The 27,825-nt window shown below is 42.1% G+C and overlaps 1 protein-coding gene across 1 annotated transcript in view; it reads right to left on the reverse strand.

Annotated features, from left to right (window-relative positions):
* Nucleotides 1–6,764: 6,764 nt before the first annotated feature.
* nhsl2 (NHS-like 2) overlaps nt 6,765–27,825 on the reverse strand; it is a gene marked incomplete at its 5' end in the record, with an annotated part of 184,366 nt that continues 163,305 nt past the window's right edge. Inside the window, 6 exons of the mRNA XM_079258108.1 lie at nt 6,765–10,281; nt 11,444–11,561; nt 12,637–12,943; nt 13,080–14,244; nt 14,351–15,452; nt 16,343–16,525. Of these exons, the coding sequence (XP_079114234.1) occupies nt 9,945–10,281; nt 11,444–11,561; nt 12,637–12,943; nt 13,080–14,244; nt 14,351–15,452; nt 16,343–16,525 (3,212 nt within the window). The 3' untranslated portion in view covers nt 6,765–9,944. The remainder of the gene's footprint in view (nt 10,282–11,443; nt 11,562–12,636; nt 12,944–13,079; nt 14,245–14,350; nt 15,453–16,342; nt 16,526–27,825) is intronic.

Below are 27,825 nucleotides of genomic sequence, written 5' to 3' on the forward strand. Positions count from 1 at the left end.
GCTTTTACTCACCACAACTTTTTTCTGGCCGAACGACGTCTTCACAGAGGAAAAGTGGAAGTTTCTACCTTAAAGAATGTAATGAAACATATTTATTAATTTCTATGCAGTCATAAATGTCTGTCATAAGTTCTTCTTCTTCTTCTGTTGGATCCCGGACAGACAGGATGAGACTCTTGCCCCATCTAGAGGCACAAAGTGGAATTACAGGAAGCTATAATCCCCCTCCCCAGTTTTCCCAAGTTGTTTCAAGTTCATCTGCAGTTTTTTTCACATGACTGGTACTTTGGTCAAATCAGCTGATAGCTACAGCTGTATTTTTATATTTTAAACATATTTCTACATGTGCATTTTAAAATATTATAGTTTAGTTTTGTTTTGTTTTTTTTCCAAAATGAGAAAATACAAACTTATGTGACGACGCGGCGTTTCTGGTTTCAACTCATCTTGGTTTTAGGATGAAAAAGAAAAAAACTCCAATCCTGAGGAAGTGTTTCTGAGATTAAATGAGCAATATTTGAACCTAAAATCAATCTTTGTTTAGCTCTCTTACTCTGTTGCCAGCTGTCCATATGGTTGATTAGTTTTTAATGTTTTCTGCATTTTCTGTACAAACTGTACATATTCTAGACAAGGCTGTACTGACATTTTTCCACCACTAAAGGACTCCAGAGACCAGTAAAATGAATAAATAGTCACCGTGGGTGTGTTCTTGTTTTTGTTATCACCCATGGCCTGGACTGATATAATTACTGGCCTCGTTGGGACTAAACATCCTGGTGGAAGCAAAGTCATGTCTGGAGTCCGTCTTTGTTTATTTAAACTGAACCCCAGACTTTAATAAGTGTATTTGCACTAAACACTTTGTTTCCAGTATTTTTATACAAAAAAAATCACCATTACTTTTGTTGTTTTGATAGATGATTCCACTGCAGCCCTCACCTGGTTTTGTAACACACATCAAAATGTCTCAAGTCAGAAACTGAAGCGATAAACAGATCATCAAACTTATTCAAAACATACAAAATACTTTGGTGAAACCTGAACAGACACAAGCGCGGGGGCCACAGTTTTACCCCCACAGATGAAAAATGATCTTCAGCTTGAAATTTGATTTGAAGGTTCAAGTTCAGGTTCTGATAGGAGTCAGTCGTCATGGTGAAGCCCTTTTTCTTGGCTAAAATGCATCAGAGCCGATGTCATCAGTCCTACTGAGGGCCACTGAGTTTGTACTTCTGGCAACACACACACTTATGAGGACATTAGCTGACAAAGCGAAAGGATTTCTGCCGGATCTTTCAGTTTTAGCTGCAACAAAAAAGATTTCCATAAAAGACCTGCAGAGAGAAGGCAGAGCGCTGTGAAGCAGGTGAAGACGAGTCCGTTCTGGAGGGAAGTGGAGCTAATGATGAAAACAACCATGATGCCTGGATCTCTGAGGGCTTCAAGGATCTTCATGCAGACACAGACATTGGTTTTAGACTCATTCCAGGTTGGAACCCACCTCTATTTACACGTAAAAGCAGAGACCCACGATGACCTAACCCTAACCCTAACCTACGATCACAAATCTTTGACTAGCTCATCGTAAAGTGTTCAAGACTTTTTACATTTTTTTTAGGTCAAGATTCAACAAAGGGCTGCACAGTGGCGTGGTGGTTAACAGCAAGAAGGTTGCTGGTTTGATCCTGGGCTGGGGGAAGGTTTGGTCAGTGGCCTTTGTGTGTGGAGTTGGCATGCTCTCCCCAGGTATGCGTGGGTTCTCTCCGGGTACTCCGGCTTCCTCCCATCATCCAAAGACATGCATGATAGGTTAATTGGTTACTCTAAATTGCCCCTAGGAGTGAGTGTGAGTGGTTGTTTGTCTTGCGTGGCCCTGTGATGGGCTGGTGAGCTGTCCAGGGTGTACCCTGCCTTTCGCCCGGAGACAGCTGGGATAGGCTCCAGCTTCCCTGCGACCCTTCATTGGAATAAGCAGTTAGGATAATGAATGAAGATTTAACAACTCTGCTGCGACTCTATTAAAATCTTTAAATGATAAATAGAAAACTGTTTTTCACTATGTGTCAGACTGACAACATGCACATTATGATGTTCAGGTTTTCAGTTGCTAGTTGATACAAATAGCTAATCGGCCAATCACACGGCAGCAACTGAATGCATTGAGGGAAGTTCACACTGAGCATCAGGATGCGGAAGAAACGGGACTTATGATACTGTGAACATGGCGTGCTCATTGGTATCTGATGCTCTGAGTATTTCTGCTGATCTGCTGGGATTTTTACACACAGCCATCTCTAGGGCTTCCACAGACATGTCTGAAGAAGAAGAAGTACTATCGTGTTGAAGTCAGAGGTCAGAAGAGACTTGGCAGACTGGTTGGAGATGACAGAAAGACAACAGGAACTTAAGTAACCACTGGTTAAAATCAACAGATGCAGAATGTTTTCTCTGAATGCACAACATGTTGAACCTTTTAGCAGATGGTCTCCATCAGCAGAAGTCCACACTGGGTTCCTTTCCTGTCAGCTAAGAACAGGAAACTACAATTCACACACACTCGCCAGAACTGGACATTGCTGGTCTGATGCTGGTCGACACCTCATTCAGATGGTAGGATCAGAATTTGGTGAAAACATAAAAGCATGGATCCAACCCACCCATTACTGCTGGTGGGGGTGCAATAGTATGGGTGCTATCAATCACAGTTTATCCATCTACTGATGGCAAATTATCTCCAACTGGTGACAATGAGCTCACTGTGCTCCAGTGGTTTCCAGTCGCCAGATCTTAATCTACCAGAGCAACTTTGTGATGTAGATCAAATAATATGTCTTAATATGGACCCAAATCTCTGGTAAAGGTTTCCAACACCTTGTCAAATGTACGACATCAAGAATTTAGGAAGCAGTTCTGAAGGCAAGAGGAGGTCCAACCCAATACTAGCAAGTAGTAACTAATAGAGTGGTTGTGTGTACTGCATGTCTAACAGTAAGTTATCACAGATATTATGTGATTGTCTGTGAAACTCCATAAACTTACCTATACCAATGTTCCTCTCTGCAAAAGGACCAGCATGCTCAGGAAACAGCTGGTCATTCTGAGAGAAAGACCAGCTGCACTACTCTGCAGCGAGACCTCATCATGTGGCCTGGGGAGGAGAAGAGAGTCCTGCTGATACAGCTGAACATGCCTGGGAGAAGAACAGTACAGCTGCAGTTTTTCTTCAGTACTCCGAGCCAGCAGCAGAGTGTAGAGGGGCTGGCTGGAAAGCCAGGGTTTACCCCCTGATGGTAGACTATTGGGGACCAGTTTACAACCAAGCTGCTACAAGGTGAAGGTGTGGAAGGCTCAAGTCTGAGGAAAGGAGGTGCTGGGAGAGGACATGGAGAAAGGACACTACTGCTACTGGATACGTTGAGGAGACATTAGCTGGGAGAGGGTCTGGGCTGCAGACTGGAGAATGAGGCAGGGCTAGATGTTGGACGGAGCTGGATGTCCAACCCCACCCCCTCAACCTTTAGATTGGATTAACTCTAACCCTAACCCTAACCCAACCCAACGCCCATTTGACATCTAACTCTGCCCAATATCCATTTTGATTGGATTAACCCAAACCCAAACCCAACCCAACGCCCATTTGACATGCAACTCTGTCCAATGTCCAGCTCCATCCCATTCTCCAGGCTTGCTGTGGGTCAAAACCCAGTGAAAGGAGCATCAGGGACATCCCCAGTGTGCCACTCGTCCCGCCGCTGGGGAATGTACTGGGTTAAAGGGCGAAACGTCCGTGAAAGGCAGCGTCTAGCTGATGATGACCCTTCAGCAGACTTAATGGCGAAGCTGCGACAACCAAAGAGGCCAAAGCAGAAAACGCCACTAAAATATGAGCCAAGACCACACAACATCCTGTCATCCCATCATAAAGAAATGGTTTTTAGACCAGTTAGACAGTTTTCAAGGATGAAATTGATGAGGTGGGTGCCTGTTTTTCCCTCAAGTAACATTCGGTAGTGAAAGCAAGTGAGAAAGAAAGCACACCAGCCAAACATCTCGTTTTTAAGCAAGAAAAATAATTTATTTATAATGATATTATAATTTCATCACATTGGCATTGCATAGCTGCAGAGGGAAGCGTTTGTGTGTGACGCCACCTCGCAGCTACAGATCACACCAGAGGATATGGCAGGAAAACAAGGATATTTAATACATACACGAAATATTCCTTTAAATATGTCTTTTTTTTTCCATTGAGGAATATAAAATATAGAATAATTCCAATAGCTGTCTATGTCTTTGTGATCATCTCTGCCTTCATGAGCTGCCTGCACAGCAACGACACTGGCGTTTAAACTGGATATCGGGTTTGTTTGTTTCGCTCTGCTTGGAGTGATGGATGCCCCTGAAACACAAGTCATGGGATTAAATTTATAGCCTTCAACCGTTCCAACTGGCACCAAACTGGAGCTGTTATTATCTGGAGGTACGAATCACGTAGAAAACATTGGTTTCTGACATTAAAACCTTATTTATCTGACATCTTGTTTAAGTATCTTATCTTTTATTTAAGGGGATGATTTCTTTATTTTGAAGGATTAAATTTCAAACCAGTTGGTTTCAAGTCAAACCTTTGACACAAGCCAGACCTCCAGCAGTTCGGCACTGCGTTGTGCTTGACTTTAAGCAGGGCTTGCTAAGAATCTGTCACTTCGATTTGGACAGCAGGTGTCTTAATAATTAGCTTTTTCTGTGCTGAAGATTTTCTTGACATTATGTGCAAACTGTGTCAGCAGAACACACGGTGCCAGTCTGCTTATGAGCTTGTTGATGGAACAACAACGCAGGCTCTGGATGTTTAGCAAAATGTCACCCATTCTCTGCTGCGCCACTTCTTGGTGCGTAAAAGCATTTTTAAAAAGAGCTGTTAGAAATAAAAACAGATGGAGGTAAAATGTGTTGGAAACAGCAATTTTCTTTTTCTCATACTGATACCGACTTTGGTCCACCATTTGGTCTCATTGTTCCCAACAACCAAATTATTACATAACTTTATATTCTGAATTTTATTTTACTTTCTGAAATTATTCTCACGACTTTCCAGCTTTTCCCCAAAGCTTCTTTTCCATATGCATTCCATGCAAAAAGGCGGCCTGTCCAGACTAAAATAATCACCATTATTGGTGTCCATAAAAGGACACCATGACAGTGTCCTTTTCAGCTTCTTCACACCTTGTGGAAATTTCCTGGGGATGCAACCATGAGCATGAAGAGGGCTTTCAGACTGAATATTTTGAGTCAGAATGGCTGAGATACAGCAAGAGAAGGTGATGGAAAAGCTGGTGGAATGTGTGTGAATGGCAGCATGGTGGTCTCCATTTCCTTCCACTTTTTCCCTGCAGCACGCCTACAGATGGTCCGACAGACTGAATATTCACCGTACCCTTTATGTCACGTCTCATTTTAGACAACGGTCGTTTAGATTTGCAGACTTCTTGGAGGCAGAGACAAATAAACTCTTTGGTAGCTTTGAAAATATTGCTCCCATTAGCAATAAATGTGCTTATTTGCCTTTCCCAAAGCAGAGAGGTGGAAAAATGAGCAGTGATGTTCCTGTTGGTTCTACAGCTGCACAATTTAATGATGAACCCAACCTGTGATGCCGTCTCTGCCCCCAAATTAACTACGTCTAACTGTTAACTGTTGGAAAACTCACATCTTTTCTTCTCAATATTGAATGAAAACATTTTTATTTAACAAAAAGCCTCTTTTCTTTTACCCATGTAGCCATGTTGCTGCTTGATTGTACCCTTCGTGGCTTCATGCTTCCAGAAAGTCTGCCACATGTCAACAGAATGTACAAATATGTAAAAACACACGGCGAATTGCTGACAGTGACAGCACACCGGTTTTTAGACTTTTTACTACTACTTTTACTTCACCTATACTTTTCACACTGTTTTTCTAATCCACACAGACATAATCTGCACCAGCTTTTACCGTACTGGGGGTCCATACTCGCATGGTGACTTCAGAAGGAGGACCGGCAAAACGAAGAAGCGAATACAAAGAGAATCATCTGTGAATTTGAGACAATCAGAAACGGAAAAGTAAAGTCTCATGCCAGATTAAAAATCTGAATTTGACAACATCTCGGTGACAAAATCTGATTTTCAGTATCTTTGTCACAACTGTGAGAATAATGCATCCAAAGACACCTCAGTCTCCTTTTTCACAAGGATTCTGACAGTTTCCAAGCCTTTCAACATTTCGCACAACTCAGCCATCGTGTGGGAGGAGGGAAAATAAAACAACTTGTATTATGTTGAGGGTTGTAATTAAAAAAAAGTTTGGGAACAAGTGGTCAACACATCCCATTGATCCTGATGAACATATTTGTTTTGTCTCTGCTGGATTTTTTTTTCCAGAAATCACTTCTCTTTTTCTGCAGCTCCACTTTATGATTTTTACAACTTATCTGGAGTAATTTGGTCTCGCTGATGGAAATACATGCATGTTGTAGCTTTGTATTAATGCAATTGTTTGTAAGAATCTAAGTATGTCTCACCCTTTTCACCTGCAGTGCTCTGATGTTATGGCCCAATATTTGTATGTGCAATACCAAGGCAGCTGAAATAATAATATTTTATATATATATATATATATATATATATATATATATATATATATATAAACATGTAAAAAAAACCCAAAAGAAAATACAATCGGCGTTGCAGCAAAACGCCTGGAATCCAGTATACAAGGCAAACAAACAGATTTTTATAGGATTATCTTTTCATTCACTAAATATTTAAAACAAGCGTCACTTGATGAGTCATCATAAATGCTGATAATTTATGCAATTTTTAAATCCTTTATCAGGTATAAAATACCTGAATGACTGCTGTTGGGAGGGTTTTTTGGGTGTTCGATGTGCTTTTAAATACTATGTTTTTTCCTGTTTTCATCCACAAGGTGGCGCTCCAACTCAGTAGCACCAAGAGACAGTTCACCAATCAGGTGTCGGGAGATGAGAGGTTTCAACTTAAATTTACACAGTCCATCCATGCAGGGATAAGTCAGATGACAGAGCTGAACCACTGCTAAGCGGACAGTCCATGCAGGGATCCACGAGGGATGGTCTCAGGTCTGAGACTGCAGGGTGTTGTATTCACAGTCCAAAAGTCAAGGTCCTTTAAGCAAAAACACATCTCCTATCCATATGTTCACTTATATGTTCATTCATTCACGGCCATTTCATGTCAATTGGATGCTCAAGGAAAATATAAAAAGAAGAAAAGGAAGCGTAACGTAAGCGCTAATAAAAACTGTTTTCTTCACACTTAAACTAAAAAGAACAGCATTTATTTTCTTAACAGTCCTTTCATTGACATTCATCCGGTGTCGTGTGTTCTGCTGAGCTCAAATGCATAGACTGAATGCAGAGAGGGATGGCGAGGAGGGTAGAGGGCCAAACGGAGCGGAGATGAAAGACAGAGAAAGAGGGAAAGGTAAACAGGAGGAGGAAGAGGATGACGTAGGGGAGGAGAGAGTGTGTGCCAGACGACAGGTTCATACTGTGGGAAAGGGAGACAGATGGAGAGTGTGCTCCAGCAGTGATGAAAAGAGGAGGAGAACGGGGAGTGGCAGGGAGTCTGGTGACGCAGACCATCGCTGCAACAGAAGGGACAGGGTGTGAAAGCATGCAAGGCAGGGGTGGGCAAAACAAACAGAGCCTCTTCTACATCGTAATGTCACTGCAACAATGTGGACGGACAGATGGAGGAACATCTTTCAGTCCGTTGCCTGCATTCTCACACAATTCCCTCCATCTCGAAGCGCAAGCTTCTACTGAGATCTCCAAGAGTCCTCAGGGTTCTCTAATTCCCCTCCGTACAGGAAATCCAACAACTCGAGTCATACTGATCCCAGAAACCAGAACGCTTCTGTCATCCTTTTGCCTCTGGAAACTCTTTGGTCCTTGGATTTTGTGTTTTGGCTGCTGAATTCTCATGAGAATTTAAAGGATCCCTGAATCCTTCAGCCGTGAGGGTGAAGATGGTAGTGCTGGACCTGGTCATTCGAATATGTTCACTCTTCTTCATTAAACGATTTAATCTGGAATCATGACATAAAACAGCAGTTTTGTAGCTGTGAAGCCATTCCAGTGATCATTGCTGGAGAACAAATAATCAGACAGAACAATAGACAGCCACCTGATATGATTAAAATCTGTATAAATCTCTTGGTCTCTGGTAACTTTTACCCACTCAACCACAACATTAAGCGATAAAGGAAGCAATGTAAGATTAAACGTGTGATGAGTTGCCAATCGGATATAAAACTCTAACACCGAAGAGGTCACACACATCCGGCCCCTTGCTTCACTTAAGACTTTCCAAGATGGCTGCCTAAGGGGATGTGAGAGGTGGCGCTGCACACACATATTATACACAAATATTTATGACAGGTAATGAGGAAGCACAAAAGAAATAACAGCAAACATAAAAATCAGGCACACATTTTTGCACTCTATCTGTATTTGCTCTGGTTCTCCCACTACTTTTCAGCACTATCTATATGCATACACACACAAACACACTCTGTTAGGTCTGTTTGCAGTTCTCAGTCCTTTGGTCCCCACACTGCAGACCAGAAAATGAATAAAAACCCTGTTTTATAACCAGGCCTGCTTCATACTCTCCTTACAGAAACTCAACAGGCTTTTTCTTGCTAGCCTTCCAAGGTATTATTCATCATTCTGTGTGTGTTGAAGTGTGTTTTCCCTTCATCAAGTGGGCAGTTTGTTATCCGAGCTTCTTGTATGCTATTTTTATAGTCTTTGTATCTGTAAATTTGTCAATAGATGCTTTACATTTATCTTTGTACATGATAAATACAGTATGATCCCATTAAACGTGTACAGTAAATGACCATCTAGCATGTATAAAAAAAGGAGTAGAAAGAATACTATTTTAACAAAATTTTTAAAAGATAATGATTGATGATGAGTTAGAATGCAGCAGCGAAGTGATCACACCATGTAAACGGCCTCTGAGGCCAAAGAAAAGAGAAAGTGCTTGCGTTCTTATGTGCTGTCCATTCACTCGCTGCCTCTGTGGAATGTTTCGTGAAGGTCTGTGTTTTTGTTTCCAGCACGAGCGACAGAATGTGTGACATGCTCATGCCTTGTCCTTGAAGGCCAAAGGCTTACATGCTGTATCTCTTTGTAAATCCTACACTTTCTTGTCAATAATGACAGAACTATTATGGTTTTGCAGTAACCATAGGGATAAGAAGTAACTGGGGATGTCCAAGCGTTGAGTATATTTCCTCTCTTGGTTGCCTAATTGCACCGTCAATGATGGACTCCACAGTTCGTAGAAGGCTACAGGTGTCAGACCCGTAGAGCTGCTGCATCATAGATTTGCTGTAGATGTATTAGATCTTCGCAATTTTATTCCGCTGAGATCTTGGATTACTTAGTTGCTGATTCTCTGTGGTATGGTTAGAGATTCAGATTTGTATACCACTGTCATTATCAGGAACTTTTGTAACTTTATCCTTAAGAAGCCAGAAGTGAAGATATCCATTGTATATCTTTACATTCCCAGTGTCATCTCCACCCACCCATCTACCCAACCAATCCCATTACAAATTCATTCCTAGTGAGAAAAAGGAACTTTCACCTTTCATTGAAAATCCAGTGAGAAGAAAATTTTCTCTTCACTGATGTCTCGAAGAACAGGTTTAACCAGGAACCATAGTGCTCCAAAATTGGGAAGGACCATTTTGTCCAAAAAATATGCTCCAATTTGATTGGACAGTGCAAATGGTCAGTCTTTAGTTGGAGCGATCTAGTCACATGGCTCCATCCTCAGTGGGTGGCAGATTGTAGAATGGGCTGGTAGCTTTGTTAGCAATGAACAGACCCGGTTAACTTCTGTTCACTGATCACTGAGTCTGTCACTCCCAGATGGTGCCTCTCCTCCTTCTGTAGTTGACGGTGTTGTAGAAAACTCTGTGACACGTCGTGCCAGAGGATTTGTGCTCTTCAAAAGCTCCATGGCAGAGACCCTCGCTCCTCCACTCGAAGACTTGCTGCCTTTCTTCTGAAGCAGGGCCATGAAGTTCTCATTGCGGGAGCTCGACCTTTGGCTGCTTCCTAGAGTAAGATTTCTGAGGTCGCTCCCGCTAGTGCTGTGCTTCACTGGCGACACCAGACTCTGGCGGCTTCCGAATGAGTCAGATGGTTCTTTACGTCCCAGAACTTTCCGCTTGGACCTGAAAGAGAAAAGTTGCTCGTTAGAAAAGACTGAGTTAAACCAAAGAAAAAGAAAAAAATCGTCATCATGGCATTTGTTGAAACACAGCTCTGTTTGGTGGCTGTAAAGAAAGCGGACCTGTCATTTCCTTTCTGGCAATATCATCGTCCACTTCAACCTTTCTTGCAAGCAGAAGGGGCTTCAGTGATTCGCAATATTTTTGCAAGACAAGGTCTCAAACATCCATCCTTGTTACGTTATCACCTGGGCGGTTGTCCTACCAGTGAAAGCCAACAAGGCTAGATCACTGAGTACCAACTCAAAACCTGTTAAGCCAGTGTTCCTACACGTATTAGATGTTTCTCTGCTGTAACACAATTGACTCAAATCAAATGGTCCTTAGGAGAGTTGTACTGGACTTGACAACAAGCTGTTTGAGAACCATTGTATTTAGATCAGATGTGCTTCAGGAGGGAAAGATTCAAAACTTGCAGGCCACTGGCCCATGAGGAACATAACTGGTGATCTCTGGGCTTGATGTTCTGTAGTCCATTGAGGACTGGTGTGGTGTTCTTCACGAACAGTAACCAAATCGTTCTTTTCCCCAATCTTTGGAAAAAGTTCCTCAGGAAATCTTTTGAATTCATTATTTAAATTTTGCTCCTCCATCCAGCTGACTCACTCTCTAGTCTACTTCTTTGCTTTGGGGAGAATACAAAAACCAATATTTGGAACTGCAGAAGGAATTCCGTCCTTTCTTGTAAGAGATGAAAACATTGACTCCAGGTCTTCCTTTATTTTTCTATTCTTTTGTAGCTATTTTAAGCACAGCAACAGGTAAAATCATGAACACTTGTTGCTTAGAGACTAGCTCCCTTGTGTTTGTGTGTGCTTGCATTCAAAAATGTGTGTGCGTGAGACAAGGGGGCTTCTGAAACAAGGGCAAAATAGGAGTCAGTGGCAGTGTAACCTGCTGTACATATGGCTGTTGCTAGGAGACCTCATACTCCATCCACCTCACACCTTTCCAGTCAGACAATAAATGTTTCATCACATACTCTGGGTTATAAAAATCTGCCAGGCTGAGAGGGAGAGTTTGCACAGTGATATAACTCTTTTTTGTCACTAATTTGATTAAATGTAGTTTTATGGTTAGCCTTAGACTATATGTGTATTCAAACCTGTGTATAATGGTGAAGAGGTCTTCCGTGGTGTGTGTTGTAGGTGTGTTGGCCAGCAAGTCGTCATCTGTTTCCTCTGCAATATGGAGAACCGTCTTTTCACTGGCAGCTGAATCATCTGGACATTGCAAAGAAATCAAATTAAAATATGCAAATTACATGTTTACACTTTCATAGGCTGATTTTGTGCTTTGTCAAGTGCATCATGTCAGGATATCTTTTGGTGGTCTTTTTTGGTTGTGAGAAACAAAAATACAGAGTGTATGTCAATACACAGGCTCACAAAAAATTGGGCAAGAAAAGATTGGAGGACCAATGGTATAATATCTGTATGCCAATAATATTGGACATCTCTCGTTCAGACTGTTTGCGGTGGTGGTGTACAAGCATGGGGGATTTTTTTCTTGGGATGGTTTGGGTCCCTTTAGCAACAATTAAATGCCACTGCACCTTCTGATAGCTAGTTCTAACAAGAAAATGCACTGTGTCCCAAAGCGCAAATCATCCCTTCTTAACCATATCAGTTACCCCAAAGGTCTCCACAGTCACCAGATTTCCAAGCACAGAGCACCTTTGGGATGTGGTGAAAAGTAAATATTCTCATTATGGATGTGTAGCTGAAAAGTCTGTGACTGACACTATAATGGCAATATAGAGCAAAACCTGTAAGGAATGTTTCCAACACCACCCGACATGAAGAATTAAGGCAATTTCTGAAGGCAAAAGGGGTTCAAACTCATTACTAGTATAGCTTACTGGAAGGTGGCAGATGAATGTGTACAGCGTGGAATTATTTTTTGTGGTGTGGTGCTCCTGTCATTCCATATTATAGCCTGGATCTCTTTTGTTGATAAAGACATGGAAACTTACATGCCATAACTACATAACCACTATTCAGAAGTTTGATGCAATATTTAGATGTGACACTTTGTAACAGAAAAGTGTCAGTAACAATCAAACGTATACACATAGCTGTCTGTTCCTTTTCATTGCGTTTGCTTTAGAGGTTCTTTGGCAAATTCTGTCACACAAGACACACCATGGCTGAAAACTAAATCACACTTTCCAAATACATTTCAAGTTAGGAGTTGAATGATTAGTTCTTATTAAGGTGTCTGACATTATTAATTCTTTTTTTATTCAGACAACCGAGCATAACGGCTAAATATCCTGTAATCCTAGTTGTAACATACCTGATCCAATACCAGTGTTGGCCATCTTCCCTCCAAGCTCAGAGAGTGAGGAATCTTGGAGTGAGGATTGCAATGAAGATTCTTTTGAACTCTCCTCATCTGTTCCTAGATGGTTGCCATCTTGCTCTGGGATATCTGGAACACTTGGAGAAGCAGGATTATCATCTAGTGGGAATCCTCCGACTGGAGACCTCAGGCCCAGTGGACTGTCAGTCTGTGGCATCTGACGGTCTGCACCACCATTAATGGAGTGGATGGATGTGGGAAGAAGCAACACATTTGGCTTCTTGGGGACTGGAGGAGGAACCTGGAAAGAAATGAGAAACTTTTACTGGGGTATGAGTGGGATAACTAAGATTTGAGGTATCAGTAATAATAATATCTATATCTAATATAATATCTTGTCACAAAGGCAGGCTTTATCTGAGTGATATCCTCCTCACCTTGGGTTTCTTTTTGTCAGATAGCTCTGCCAGGCAAGAGATTGTGATACGTGAGGGGAGGGTTTTGCTCTTGTCCTGGAGCTCCGGGGTCTCCTGGCTATTACAGGGAGAGGGTAGTGATCCTCCATCCCCAGGCCCCAGATGCAGATCAGCTTCAGCGTCAAATTCAGGCTCAAGAAGAGGATCTTCCAGGAGAGGCTGGGGATCTGGGAGAGGAGGGAGGTCGAAGAGAGACTGGGAGTGTGGGAGGAATGGGTGATCATAGGCAGTCTGTGGTGTAGTGGTAGGATTTGAATCTGGGAGACCACCTGGACTTGTTGCAGTGTGGAGTGGAGGTTTTTTAGGTTTTGGCTTTTTCATGACTTTGTAAATGTTGCCTAAAGGCACCGGCCGTTCCACAGGTGAGGAAGGGGGTGAGTCAAGCGCATGGGGTGAGGTGGAGGAGGGAGAAGGGGACTTAAGGAGGAGGTTTACGGGCCGTCTAGGTAATGGAGGCTTGACAGCAACGGGTGGCTTGGGTTTTGGTAGCGTAGGTGGCGGGCTGGGGTCCTCGCCAAGGTCTCGTCCATGCTGCTCCTCTTCAATAGTGTCAGAGGCCCCATCAGGACAGTCATCGAGGTCGCCACGGGAAACAGAGCGAAGCCGAATGGTCTTTAACTCATTCTGGGTAACCACTGGCAATGCCTGCGAAGAATTGGGGCTGATTTTTCCTGGTTTTGCTGCCGTTGAGGTGTCAGAATGCCGCCTGCTGGCCTTTTGCTTTGGCTTGAGTGATGAAAGCTCCAGATGTGCATTTCCAGGCATTTCAAACGACAATCTAGATCTAGCAGCTGGGTCTTTGGGTGATGGTAGTGATGATTTCCTCTCTGGGATCTTTGGGCGCATCTTGCACCCTGTGGTCCCTGCTATCCCCTGGCCTGCTATATGACTGAGTGGAACAGTTGGGGTGGGAGTCTCAGACTGACTGGAATAGCCACTTGACGGTGACATAAGTCCGGGAGGTTTGAAGGGTGAAGAAGCCTTGACATCAGTCTCCATAGAGAGCTGTGAGGGAGAGGTAGCCCTGGAGGTGGAGGGGGAGTCCAAAAGGGACTCAGAGCTACCTCTGACTTTCATACAATCAATCACAGTCGTACCTGTTGCTGTGCTGGAGCTTGACAAAGACCTGGGAAATTGAAAACAACATCTATAAGTTGCACAAAAACACAGAACCAGACATAGAGAGTAACAACACCACAATGGATAAATACATGCTGCCGTGGCTTTTTTACCTGTAGGGGTCATTGCTCTTCCAGTCACCCAACTGCCAATGAGTAGGAAAAGTCATCTCTGTTTCTCCCTCCCTTTCAGGTGGCTGGATCTCTAGACTTGGAGGTCCATCAGTCCCTTGATAACCCAGCTGCCGTTCGCCAGCACTAGTTTTGGAGGACGAAGATAAGTTGGTCAGAAGGAAATCTGGCTGGAAGTCTGGGAAGTGGTCTCTGGGTATGTGTAGGCTCTTTGGCCGACCATCTCGGTAGAGACCACTGTCGTGCCGGATTCTTCCCTCTGCTTCTCCTAGGTTTTTCATGAGAGAAACGCTCCTTACAGGAGGTGGTGGTTTACGTTTGGATTTCTTTAGTGAGATGGAACGGGAACGAAGGCGTAATCGGCCATCTGTGCTGTAGTCTGAGGCTGTGACAGAGACAGTGTCTGTAGTACTTGCACTGTCTTCAGAGCTCCCTCTTGGGTAGAGAAGGGCATAGTTTTCACCATGACCCAGGAAATTGTGATGATCCCGCTGGTGGTCTGCTGTCATATTGTTCCCATTCCCAGTTGTTATGATATCCCCGTCTGGACCCATAACACCCTCTGTAAAACCAAAGGAGCCAGAATCCGTGGGTGTGGAAAGGGAACGCTCCCGGAACTTGAAGGCATTCTGTGCTGCTATGGATCGCGCTGACCTCTCCCTCCCGCGTGTTACCTCCCCACCGCCCCCTTTTCCTCCATCTGCTGGAGCTCCTTCAGTTTCGCTCCGCTTTCCCATCATAACTGCTGCCAGAGAAAACCCTGGCATGCTATTCCCTGTTCTCCCGGTAGGGTCTGTGACAGATGTAAATGAGCTGGAATGTGAGCTTGTTGACTGTCCTGAGCTCACTAGCATCACCCCATCCTGTGTCCCTCCTGCATTACCAATGATACTGTGCTGCTTGGGAGGGACTGCTGGGCCTTTGCTCATGCTGTAATTGTAAGGTTCATTCCATGCTCCAGGGGAAAAAGTGGAGCCTTTAGGTCCATTCCAGGTGGCAGAAGGTGTGTTTGAGCAAAGCAAACCAGAATGGTCCATAGTTCCTGGGCGAAGACAGCCTAGGGGTCGCTGACTTAAATTGTTATCTGTTGATGAGGGGAGAGGGTAGGAATGAACACATTTACAATAATTACACAAAACCCAAACTTAGTGAGTACAATTTCATCATAAAAACTAGTCAACTTGAACTTGAAGAAGTGACTAGCAAAGATACAAAATTATATTTTATAAATCAGTAAATAAATAAAAGACTGAGTTTCATGGAATAAGTAGTACATTTACATCAATTTTTCATTTATGTTATTATGGATCCAAACTTCCAAAGTACATGTGACTAAATACATAAAGACATGATAAGTTTGTCTAACAAAGGAAAAGGTTCTAAATTACCACCTTTCATTGCCCCAAACCTAAATGAGGTTTACTGATTAAAATGCATTTAAGTAAACATTATCATAAGCTTCTTGGCCACTTTGGCAGGTAAGAAATGAAGCAAATAATTCAGGTTATTTGTTCTAATAATGCATTTAATTATTTTCTCTCATCACTATTCCATGGCATATTGTGACATACCGTTTAAAAGGACAACAGTTGCTAATAGTTTAACAGTCCCGACTTTAGAGTTTTCTTTTTAATCCTTTTGGGTAACTTTAACTATACAACTGGGTCATTTTAATCCATTCTTTCGGTAGAAAACACAACCAAAGATACTGGTGTATTCTAACCCAGCCATGCTGGGTTAGAATACACCAGAACACATCCAGCTGCTTTGGGTTGCGAAACCCACATTGGTTTATTTCTAACCTTAAGCTTTTTAGTGTGTAAAATATATATATTTTTTCCTTCATGCCACATACAAATAAACAAAAATGGAGGAAATATCCTGCAGTAGAACGGATTTTGGTAGAAATTATGCCTTTAAGCTCCTTGTTCTGCTAAATCTGGTAGGAGCTCCTCTTTACAGTCACAAACACACCTGCAGGTACGTTTGTGTCGAGGTCAGATTGCGTCTTCCTCAGTGGAAGGTTTTGGAGTGGTGTGTCCGAAACGGGCTCCAGGGAGTGGGGTTGCTGGGAGAAAGGGTCTCCGAGAGAAGGGGAGGGAGATGGGGAGTGCTGGAGGAGGTCAACGCCGTGGAATTTCACCGTACCCACTTCACCTGGAGGACAGAAAGGAGCAGGAGTCAGCAAGAGGAAAGAAAGTTGAGTTTTACACAGTGAATTTAATTGAAGCCAACATTACAAGGTGTTGGTGTTCTCAGTTCCGGTCTCCTAACTGCGAGGAGACAATTTGTTGTTTTTGGTGAACTCAGCACCTTCATGTTCACATATACACCCACAGCCTGGCTGCTTGTAAACACAAGTATCTCATCAGCCAATCACTTGGTGTGAAGATATGGTCAAGACGGCCTGGTGAAGTTCAAACTGAGCATCATTATCAGGAGGAAAAAGCTTATCGGTGACTTTAAACATGGCATGGCTGTCGGTGCAAGAGAGACTGGTTTGAATGTTTTAGAAACTACTGATCTGAAAATAACTGAAGAGTACTGCATATCCCTGAAGGAAATTACAACACTGCTAAAAAAATCAAAATCAAAACCATTATAATGAATTATTAGAAGTAGATAGCCTTGTCCCAGAAAGTGAAAGCAGGCAGGAAGGATCTCTGCTCCCTTTCTGTATTGCACTGAAATCTCACACTGAACTCACTCTGTTGTCTCGTCACTGTGATGTGTAGAAGATGCAAAGAATTGCCAATAAAATACCCGAAGGGACCACTAGAGTTCTCTTCACTCATTCATTCATTTTGTTTTCTGTTAAGTTAAGAGTCATGGGGAAACTGGATCCAATCCCAGCAACCATTGGGCGAGAGGCAGGATGCTAGGCCATTGCAGAAACAAACATCATTCACACTCACTTACTTACCTTAGAGTAACCAATTAACCAAACACATGTCTTTAGACTCTGAGAGGAAGCCGGAGTACCTGAAGAGCATACACATGTGCAAACTACACACAGAAAGGGCACCGTTCAACCCTCCCGCAGCCAAGGATCAAACTTGTGACCTTCTTGTTGTGGGGTGACAACCACTGCACCCCAAAGTTATCTGTGACTTAGATTTTCTTCAGCAGCTTGTGCAGCATTGTTTCTAGACCGTCAGCTCCAGTGGCTCCAGCGTTATCAGTTACCAAGCACAGAACCAGCCTTCTTGATCAGTTTGTTCAGTCTCATTAACAATAAATCCATACAATAACATCAACACAGTCAACAATAACATCAATAATTTTTTTTAAAAAAATGAATGCCACATTATTTCACATACAATAATAAACTTCTGCTGACACGAACAGAGACACTTTATTTGGTCTTAAATATTATTGGACTTTTTAGTTATTTTTTTATTTTTTTATTTATTTTTTTTTATCTATTCTATAAAAACTTTATGAAATAATATATTGACATATTTATATAATAAAAATATTCTATAAAGATGGACCCCCTTTTTCCTGTCACTGAGGTAAAGTTAATAATTATGCATTGATGCATAAATGAAAATGGCTTTGGGATGTGGTGGAATGGGAGATTCTCATCATGTGCAGCAACTCTGTGATGCTATAATGTCAATATCACCTTGTTATCTATGACATCAATAATTCAGACAGTTCTGAGGACAAAAGGGGTCCCAACGCATTTCCAGCAAGGTGAACCTAATGGCGGTGACTAAAAAGAAAATATCACATTGCATATTCATCTATTCTTTTTTTCTACAATGGCATCTAAATAACATGCATCAATATAACAGAAATAAACCTGGTCGTGGACAATAAATTATATTTAGTCAAACTGAAATAAAACATGAAATACAGGGCAGAGTGGACTGAGTTGTAAGTTCTGCTATTAAACTTCACTATAAAATTACCATTAATGACTCTTTGACCGAAGTGATTGGATAAATGTTTTCCTCCAACAATCTGCCCTGAACCCTACTTATCTGCTATTTCCTGCTACAGCCTTAATTTTTATGTTTTCTCACTTTCTCATCCTCCTCCACATATCTTACGTGGATCCTTTAAACTCTCTAATAATAGCCCAAAGCACCACAAGTACAAACAAACACAAGGCAGTCGCTATAAAGTCTATATATACCAAAACAGCTCTCCTTCTGACTTCAGCATGATACAAACTCCCAGTCTGTGTACTTCCATCAGGACTGTCATGCCAAAGGAAAGTAAACATCCAGTTTAAATGTCTTTCTGGTGTTACTGGTTTGTTTATCCCCAATATACTGTGATAAAACAAAATATAACCTCAGTAGTTTACAGTACAGCCAATACTAGCCATATAAAACAACTGATCCTGGATTTTTCTCATTTTCCTTTTGTCATAACTAATATTTGAGGGAAAAAAAACTTTCTCTTGTTTCATCTGCCTTTCAGAGATGGTTCTTTACTTTTATCACATATGAAAGCCCAACTTTCTGAGTCGGATGAATTGCTGTTCCAGGATGAAAATGGTTTTGAACATGGCTGAACATTCAAAGAGGAGGTTTTATTAGAAAGAAAGAGCCTCCGTCATGGTGATGTTTTCCACTGTTGGTAATCCAGAGAGACGAAAAGCAGATGCTGCACAGACACCTGCTGTTCTGTTGTACTTCCTGTCCCCCTCATGTCTGGTTGGTGCCAACAGTTATCCAATGAGTCACCACAGACATAGGGTACTTTCTTGATTACCCTGATGGCATAACTTGCAGTTTTGTCGTGCGTCTGTACGCAGTCTGCAACTAAAAACGATGCCCCACAGCAAAACGACGTAGCCAGTCAGCAAACTGTACCTGAGTCATTGTGTTGTCCAGGCAGAGCCATAAAAGATAAAGAAACAACACTGATAGAATCTCATGTTTACATCATTCTTGTCAAACGAAGTAACTGAGTGGTTTTTTACACATTTTTAATCCTGTCTGATGCTACACATGTGCATTTTGATCTTTCATACCAAACACACTTTTAATACAAAAAGACACTGATTGTTACTTTCAAATATCATTTAAAGGGAAACTCAGTTATTTAAAAGATTTAACCTATTAAATGGTTTTTCAGAAAACTATCAGACTTTTTTAAACAGGGCTTAGTTCAGAATGGGTTGATGAATTACAAATACTGGTTTTGGTTTCCACTTCGGAGGCTGATGAGTATTGTGCAACATAACATAACCAGTGTTTTTACAATACAAGCTCCAAGTGACTAGAATTAGACTTTTCCTGACCAAATCATTCAGATGAAATAGATTAGATTTCAATAGATTCAGCGGATTCATCCATTTTTGTGATGTTGGTGCAATGATTAAGAGAACTAGTAAGACAAACCCCCAAATTTGGCAGAAAGACAAACAGGCAAACAAACATACAAGACAAAAAAACAAAAAAAAAAAAACACAACTTGGAAGTCTCTTGGATTTTGCCGTTTGTAATACAGACGTGGCTTTTTTGTCAGGTAGGACAAGATTTAGATACATTTGAAGGATTGCATGTTCACACAAACACAACTGCTTCATGGATGGACCGTTTGCTTTCCAGCCAGTTTTCTGTCAGATCTGTGCCTCTAACAACACTCCCTCTGCCTCCAAACTGAGCGGAAACTGACTGGAAACTGGGCAGCTTTGGCTAAGTTTCTAAATTTCACTTTCATTTGAATGCTGATTTTTGGGAATTACCAGAAGACAAGATTGGTTGTAGGTTCCCATGATGGCGATGTGGTTGACCATGACGTGATAAACTAATGTAACTTGTTTCCCAAATAAACTGAGAACAAAACAAAACTGGATCAACATTTCCTGCAAACCAACAAGAATGATTATTACAACAGGAAGCAAGAGCAGTAAAATGTAAATTCTTTGCTAAAAAATCAATGAATTACTGACATCATTGTGAAGCCAACAAACCAGGCTGGTTTAGGGTTGTCGCGTTCTCTTGTTGGAGAGCTTTTTGTTTTCCACACATACTGACTCATCAGTGATCCCATTTTTCCCACTTTTGCCGCTCATCTCATGTCTATTTTGTCAACAATCTGTCTCTTCAGTTCATCCATTGTGAGCCATTCAACGGCCATGAAGCCGTGAACAAATTAGTCTGAGTGTTTGAGCATCTGCAGTCGCGCAGCAGATACAAAACTGTGACTCAGCCATGGAGGGGAACTACTTTAAATAAGACTTCCTTCCTGGCTGCAACACATTCATTCACTACCCACGGGTCCATCTGTCAGTGTAAAACATGTCAAAAAAGAAGTTTGTATGCTCTAATTTCAAGATCCCAAAACACAACATTGGTGACATTAAAATGTCTTTACTAACAATTTGCTGTTGAAAGATTGGTAATTATTTTAAAGGATATCAGATTTCATTAGAGCAGCGAGATAAGAGTTCTGAAGCACACTTTACAGCGGTGATGCGCATGACGTGTCAAACATCACTGTTGCATCTAAAACAACTTCATCTAATTTCTTTTGGAGATTCACTGTGTTATGCAGAAGTCTTAGGTCACCTTTTATTTCCTGAAATTTAGCCTCCAAGCAGTCCAGCTCGAGCTACAATATTTACACATTGACTCCTTTTGTCATTCTTTTTCAGTCATGTCATCGTAGCTGACCATTTTCAGGCAAATATATTTCCTTTAGTTTGTTTGTTTAGGCCATTAACGTGACCTTTATATTGTCCAAGCATGAATGCTATCGTTAGGTTCTTTAAGTAGCCTTCTTTTCACCAACAGTTCTGATTCAGAGAAATTAGCTGAAACATGATACAGCTCCTCATCGTATGCAGGGTTTCTTTAAAAGAAAAAAGAAAAAAAATGGATGAAACTGGACGAGTGGATAACAAAACCCTGCCATTGGATGGACAGCCAACTCCGTTCCCAGAGAGCTGCAGTCTTGCACGTGTTCGTAGCTTCCATGCTGCAACAAACCCGACTCAAATCAATGGGTAATTAGTAGATTTGTGCAGAGCTTGACATCAAACTCAGCACAAATATGCTAATAAGTCTGATGTATGATTGGTGTGTTGCAGCAGGGAAACTACTAACACGTGCAGGACTGCAGCTCTCTGGGAACGGAGGATTAATGGGTCGAGTGGGAAAGCCTGTTGGGGCATGGTGGATGTTGTACCCATCTCCATTTCACTGATGGAAGCTTTAACAGACAACAACACGAAAATGTCTTTTCCATTAGGACCAACTCAACTTAACTCGCCTCGGCTCGGTTTGTTGGGTTTTCCACTCGGCTTTTGTACCTGTTTACCGGTACTTTTTAGTAACTCCTCAGCCCAGGTTCTAAGCTGCTATTGGTTAGAGGCGTGGCCAAACAGGGGTCAGGAAGTGACATCACTGGAGGAGCGACTCCAACTCGCAAGTTGTTTACATTATGCGACAAACAAAAGTCTGTTCCGTGGTCCAACACTGAGGTGGAGACATTTCTTTGCTTGGTTGCTGAGGAAAGGATACAGATAGAACTAGATGGAGTGACACAAAATGAAAAGATCTATCACAAGCTTTCCGACTCAATGGCGACGGGTACCAAAGGAGTTTTCTACAGTGTCGAGAGAAGCTGAAAAAGCTCATAAGTGACTATCGGCAGCTCAAGGACCACAATGGTCGGAGTGGATAAAACAGACAAGACTGGAAGTGGTTCCAACAAATGGATACAATTTATGGTCAGCAACCAGCGAGCCACAGACCAGGAAGCAGATTGCCTCTAGGTCCTGTCTTGTTATAGAGCTTGTCATGCACAACACTGACATCAAACCCCGCCCATGATGTCATTCTGCAGGCCAGCCTGTCAGGAAAGGATGGCTGTAAAAAGTCTCTCCTAAGGAGGGAGAAACGGTTGAGGTATGTCAAATAACACATTAAATGAACCACAAAAAAACAGTAAAAACAGGACTGATGGAGGTGTGATGGAGGTCTTTCGAGACTGGACCTCTGACGTATTGACACATTGTGGGATCATCTGAAAAGAGAACAGGACAAAAAGCAGCCAGCATCCAAAGAAGAGCTTCAGAAAGTCCTTCAGGAAGTCTGGAGAAGTATTCCTGAAGACCACTAAAGGAAATGACAAGAAATCTTCTCTGCTTCACGTTTTGTAGAAGAATAAAGATGTTCAGACCAAATATTGACTTTCATGCTGAGAAGAGACTTTGCTTGATTCATTCTGATTCACACGTTTTAATAGAAGGCAATTTTCTCGCAATATAGAAAGAAATTACCAGAGAAGGTTCAGACTGCGATGAAGGTTAAAGATGCTCAGATAAAATGTTGACTTTCAGGCTAAATTGCTCAACTCTGTTTTTGTCTAGATCACTGTCTTTCCACAGATGTTTGCACCCATTTCTCATTTACTGGCCGAAGACTTTCACACAGTCAAACTCCAGTAGGTGTTTGGATATAAAGTACAACAACAAAATGACCTCCTATCATGTTTGTTGTAACACAAAGAGTAACAACAAGCTGAAGTTGAAGCTGATAAAATGTCAATTCAAAGCGTGGTAGTGCAAGTCGACGAGGAGCCGATCTTTCTGGGTCCAAAACTTGCAGTTTTTCAGTAATCTTTTGTGCAGTAAAGTAATCTTTATCAGGTGCTAATTTATACATTCAAGCTTTTAGTCTGAGCAGAATCCAATAGTAGGAAAATCGAATCAAAAAATCGAAAATTGGGATTTTTTTTGCTTCACAATTTTAAAATCATTTTTTTGTTAAAAAATCTTTTTTTTTCAAACAAATAAATAATTCAATAAATAAAATAATAAATCATTATGATTTTTTTTAAAATTTCTGTCATTTTTATTCGTCTTTTTACTTGTCCTCCTGGGCATTATAGCAGCAGAATGATGGTCTGGATACTGTGTTGTTTTTTCCTAATTGAAATCAAGAAAAACGACGAGCAAAAAAATAAGTTTTACAAATTTTCTTGTTTTTAATCTACAAAAATCAGCAATATCGAAGAATTGTGAGAATCACAATTTAAATCGAATCGCCACCCAAAAAAATTGGAATCGAATCGAATCAGGACAAAAGCATATCGTCACAGCCCTAGAATCCAGTGAGAGACGCATCTGAGATGTTGCTCAGTAACGAACTTGGCTTCTCACAGACGGCAGGATGAAGCTAACAGGATTGGCGGTGAAAAGTTTCATTCCTTTGTGAGATCTCCGGTAAGCAGAGGCGCTCCAGGTAAGCTGAGATGATTACAGTGTCGGCAGCTCAGCAGCGCGTCTCTCTGCTTCCCTCCACGTTCTCCAGCTCAGCACACTTCATCCACAGCTGAATGAAAGCCTGGCTGACACCTACAAAGCGATACGTGATGCTCTTTATTCTGTGGAAATCCATATGGAGACCCACATTCCTGTTGTTTGACTGTCTGGTGAACAGTAGCATCCAAAACGTGTTGAGCCATAGATGTTTCTTTACCTTTAGCTTCCGAGCCACACTTCATGGAAGCTTTTGAAGCAGTTTTGAGCAATAGCTCAACAGCTTTCTGAAGGTTTTTTTTGGAGTTTTTTTTGGATATTTGTTGGTTTTTTTTGCTTGATTCAGTCCTTGTCCCTGACAATTATCAAAGAAACGAGTGTGTGATGGTTGAGGCCCGTAACGCTAACCTGTGGAGCGTTTACGCCTAGAAAGGCATTCAGCTAAATGCATGAATGCAAAGAACCAGTTTCAAATGGTATCTTAAGGAGTTTTACTGGAAATGCGTCGCCTAGACCAGGGATCACCAACCCAGGTCCTCGAGGACCAGTGTCCTGCAGGTTTTCCAAGTGTCCCTCCTGCACCACACCTGATTCAAATCAAGGTGTGTTTAGCAGACATGTGCAGAGTCAGGTTTGTTCCAGCAGGAACATTTGGAAATCCTGCAGGGTACTGGTCCTCTAGGACGTCTCTTGTTCCTGCTGCTTCTCAGAAAGTTGACACTGAGCACAGTTGGACGGACCTCAACCAGAAACTTGTCATAGTTCAGCAATACGTTCATAAACATTTGTGTAAATGTGACAAGTGAAGGACTAAAGCTCTATCAACACAGATGATTCAAATCAAATGGATCCAGAAGCTTCTTGTCAGCCAATTTTTGAATTTCGGTCAGGTGGGTTGGAGCATGGAGACAACAAAAACCTGCAGGATGGCGGCCCTCCAGGACTGGAGTTTGACACCTGTGGACTAAAGGTTTGGATTAACTGGATCTGAGGTCTGACACATCTGGCTAGTTGATCCAGCTACTGTTCACTGAAGCACCCAGAAGCCAGATAAAGGGCAACGTGGTGAAGAGTTATGCCGAATGTTATCAAAGCTGGACTGAAATCAGTAGAACAGTCTGGTGATGAGACATCAAGGTGAGTTTGCGACCCAAAGAGGAGCTTCAGAAAGTCCTTCAGAAAGTCTGGAGAAGTTAAGGCCACTTAAACAAATGACCAGAAATCTTCCCTGGTTCAGGCTTTGGTGAAGACTGAGGACGTTCCGAGCAAACACTGACTTTCAGGCTCCGAAGAGACTTTAATTCACACCTAATTTTCTAGCTAGATAGAAAGAAATTAAGCTTTTTTGAAGGCGACTGCAGAATAAACTAATACAACTTGCCAAGACGGCTGCTTTTTCCTCCCCCTGCGTGCTCCCCTGCCTGTTTCCCAGCCTGCTCTGCATTCACATCTCTGGCTGGTTAACAGCAATGAAAGCTGCTGGAGCGATGTGTTCAGGAACAGAAAGACGCATACGGGGAGCGGAAGGGAAAGCAGGAACGTTTCACCTCTCTTTCCAGATCTTCCTCCTCTCCTTTCCTTCCATGTCACTGTTTTACGCACTTATCTTGTTTTTTTGGAGAGTTTTTTGTGGGGGTTTTTCTCTCCGTATTTTTGGACAGGAGGGGAGAGGAAGAGAGTGGAGTTGCCATGGCAACAGCAAGCTGGCTTAGAGAGGAAGTTGATGTGGAGCTGGATGAAAAGTAGGGTGTCACGATAACAACTAGATCAATTCTGTCATCATTTCCTTTTTTTTTAAAGTTTGTTTTAAACATTTATGACTAAAACTAGTATTGAAATTACACCATTTATTTATGTAAATGTAAATGGTCCAACTTGGTCAATTATTTCTGTCTGAAGGTGATTTATAAAAATGGTAATTCCCATAATTCCTATTTCACGTAAAAGTTTAGTACAGTGTTCCTCTACAGCCATAAAGTAGTCGACTCAACAATATCCTCGCTTATCTGTGATGTTCCATTACAAATACATGAATGATAGAAAAGCATCTGTGATTCCTCCAAAACTTGAGTTGATGAGCATCACTCAGCGGATTTACATCAGGATGAAGGCAAGCTGTCAATCTGAGTCCTTTTCAGGGAAAAAGATTCAGAAGAGCTCCACATCTGTCCTCCAAGTACCTCTTTTTTCTCTCCTTTCTGTCTGAAGGATGTGAATTCTCACCAAGTGCAACGCCACAGGCATCATCATCATCATCGTCATCATCATCATCATACCTGACCTTCTCCTCCTCTGCTCTGTGGGTGAGGAGCGGCGGAGGAGGAGGGAGGAGGAAAAAGAGATATTCCACTGTAGATGGAAATGAGAAGGAGAAGGAGGGGAGAGGAAACCAGTGACGAAGCAGTTGCTATGCCAAAAACTAGGACCACACACACACACACACACACACACACACACACACACACACACACACACACACACACACACACACACACACACAGTCACGCAAAGTAAACAAGCGGGAGGCTCGGTTGAGACGAGTGGAAGCAAGAGTGTCAAAACGAAGTTGCTTAGGGTGACCGCAGCATACAAACAGCTTTGACAGCACACACACACACACATACACATACACACACACACACACACACACACACACACACACACACACACACACACACAGATAAACACAAAGCCAAGCTGCCAGAGATGGGCGAGGGCGCAGTAGACGTGATCATGGGAAGAAAATGTTCTCAGCATCAGATCTTATTTGTGTGGAATCCTCAAACAGGAACATGTGTGTGTGTGTGTGTGTGTGTGTGTGTGTGTGTGTGTGTGTGTGTGTGTGTTTGTATGTGTGTGTGTGTGTGTGTTTGTATGTGTGTGTGTGTGTGTGTGTGTGTGTGTGTGTCAGCACCTTCCAGTCTAACCTCTGTAAGCTGAGACCATCTGCATGCAGATGTCTTCAAGTTTCTTTGCTATTTTCAGAAAAGTGTGTATCTTAAATATGTCCTCCTGAGCAGACAGGCATGACTATAAGGAGCATTTCAAAGAGGCGGAGTCTCTCAGAAGTATGAAGGACAAACTGGAAGCCAACTCTGAAAAATGTTTCTTGTTGTAAAACAGTGAAGGCTTTGAAGATCCCACCATGTGGAGTCTCTATTATCATCAAAACTTTCTATCAATGGAATTATTATCAGTCACAGACTTTCCACTGGAGAATGCAGTATCCATGGCAACCATCCCGTCATTTAAAACAGCGCCGACTTTCTTTTCAGACATTTACAGTCAAGTTTGTTTTTTTTTTTCACTGATTCGGAGGCTACACTTCTCTGTGTGCTTTGGGCTCTTTTAACACCTGTTGTGATGAGTTTCCATGGCAACAGAAGAGTTGTTCACAAACTGGATCAATTGATTAAGCTCTCCAAAATCAAGATAATCTAGAAAAATCAAACTAAATCCCAAAGGAGTTGAAGAGGAAGGAAGAGGATGAAGACCAAGACCCAGACAGAGATTCAGACCATGATGGGGAACATGACATCGTTAGCCAACAAAATGGACGAGTTTATGATGTTAACAAGGTCCCACAAAGGGCTTCACCATGACATGGCTGCAAGATTCAACCTGAACTCTGTGTGTTTGTCTACTGGTCTAAGTTTTTATGACTGTGGACAGGATGGTGGCGTAGCGGTTACTGCTGTGGCTGCACAGCACGTAGGTTGCTGGTTTGAACCCCGGCTCGCGGAGGTTTGAACAATGGCCCTTCTGTATGGAAATTGCATGTTGCACATGGTGGATACTCCTGTATCCACCCACAAAACATGCATGTTACATTAGTTGATCACTTTGGATAAATGCATCTGCCCAATGGCTGTAGAATATGAACAAACCTCAACAATGAAGTTGGTGGGAAGCTAAAATGAGGCGGGACTGTTGTGCTTTTTGAACACAGTGTTGTTGCATCCTAAACATGTCCCTGTAAAGGAGAACAACTGCACATGAAACTGTTAGCCGTGACTCTTCCTCCATATTATTTACTGCTGCAAACACAGCCAGTGAGGTCATCCTTTCTATTTATGCTAGGCTACAAACGCAACATGCTAATGCTTGTGTTGCAATCTCTGGACAGATCATCATCTCCCTTTCCGCACCATCACCAATATTCCTCAGCGCCTCCACCAGAGAAAACAGGCTGGACTTATTTTATGCAGATGCATCCAGCTCCTCTGCC

This window comes from Telmatherina bonti (genome assembly GCF_933228915.1).
Source record: "Telmatherina bonti genome assembly, chromosome: 18".
NCBI classification, from domain to species: Eukaryota; Metazoa; Chordata; class Actinopteri; order Atheriniformes; family Telmatherinidae; genus Telmatherina; species Telmatherina bonti.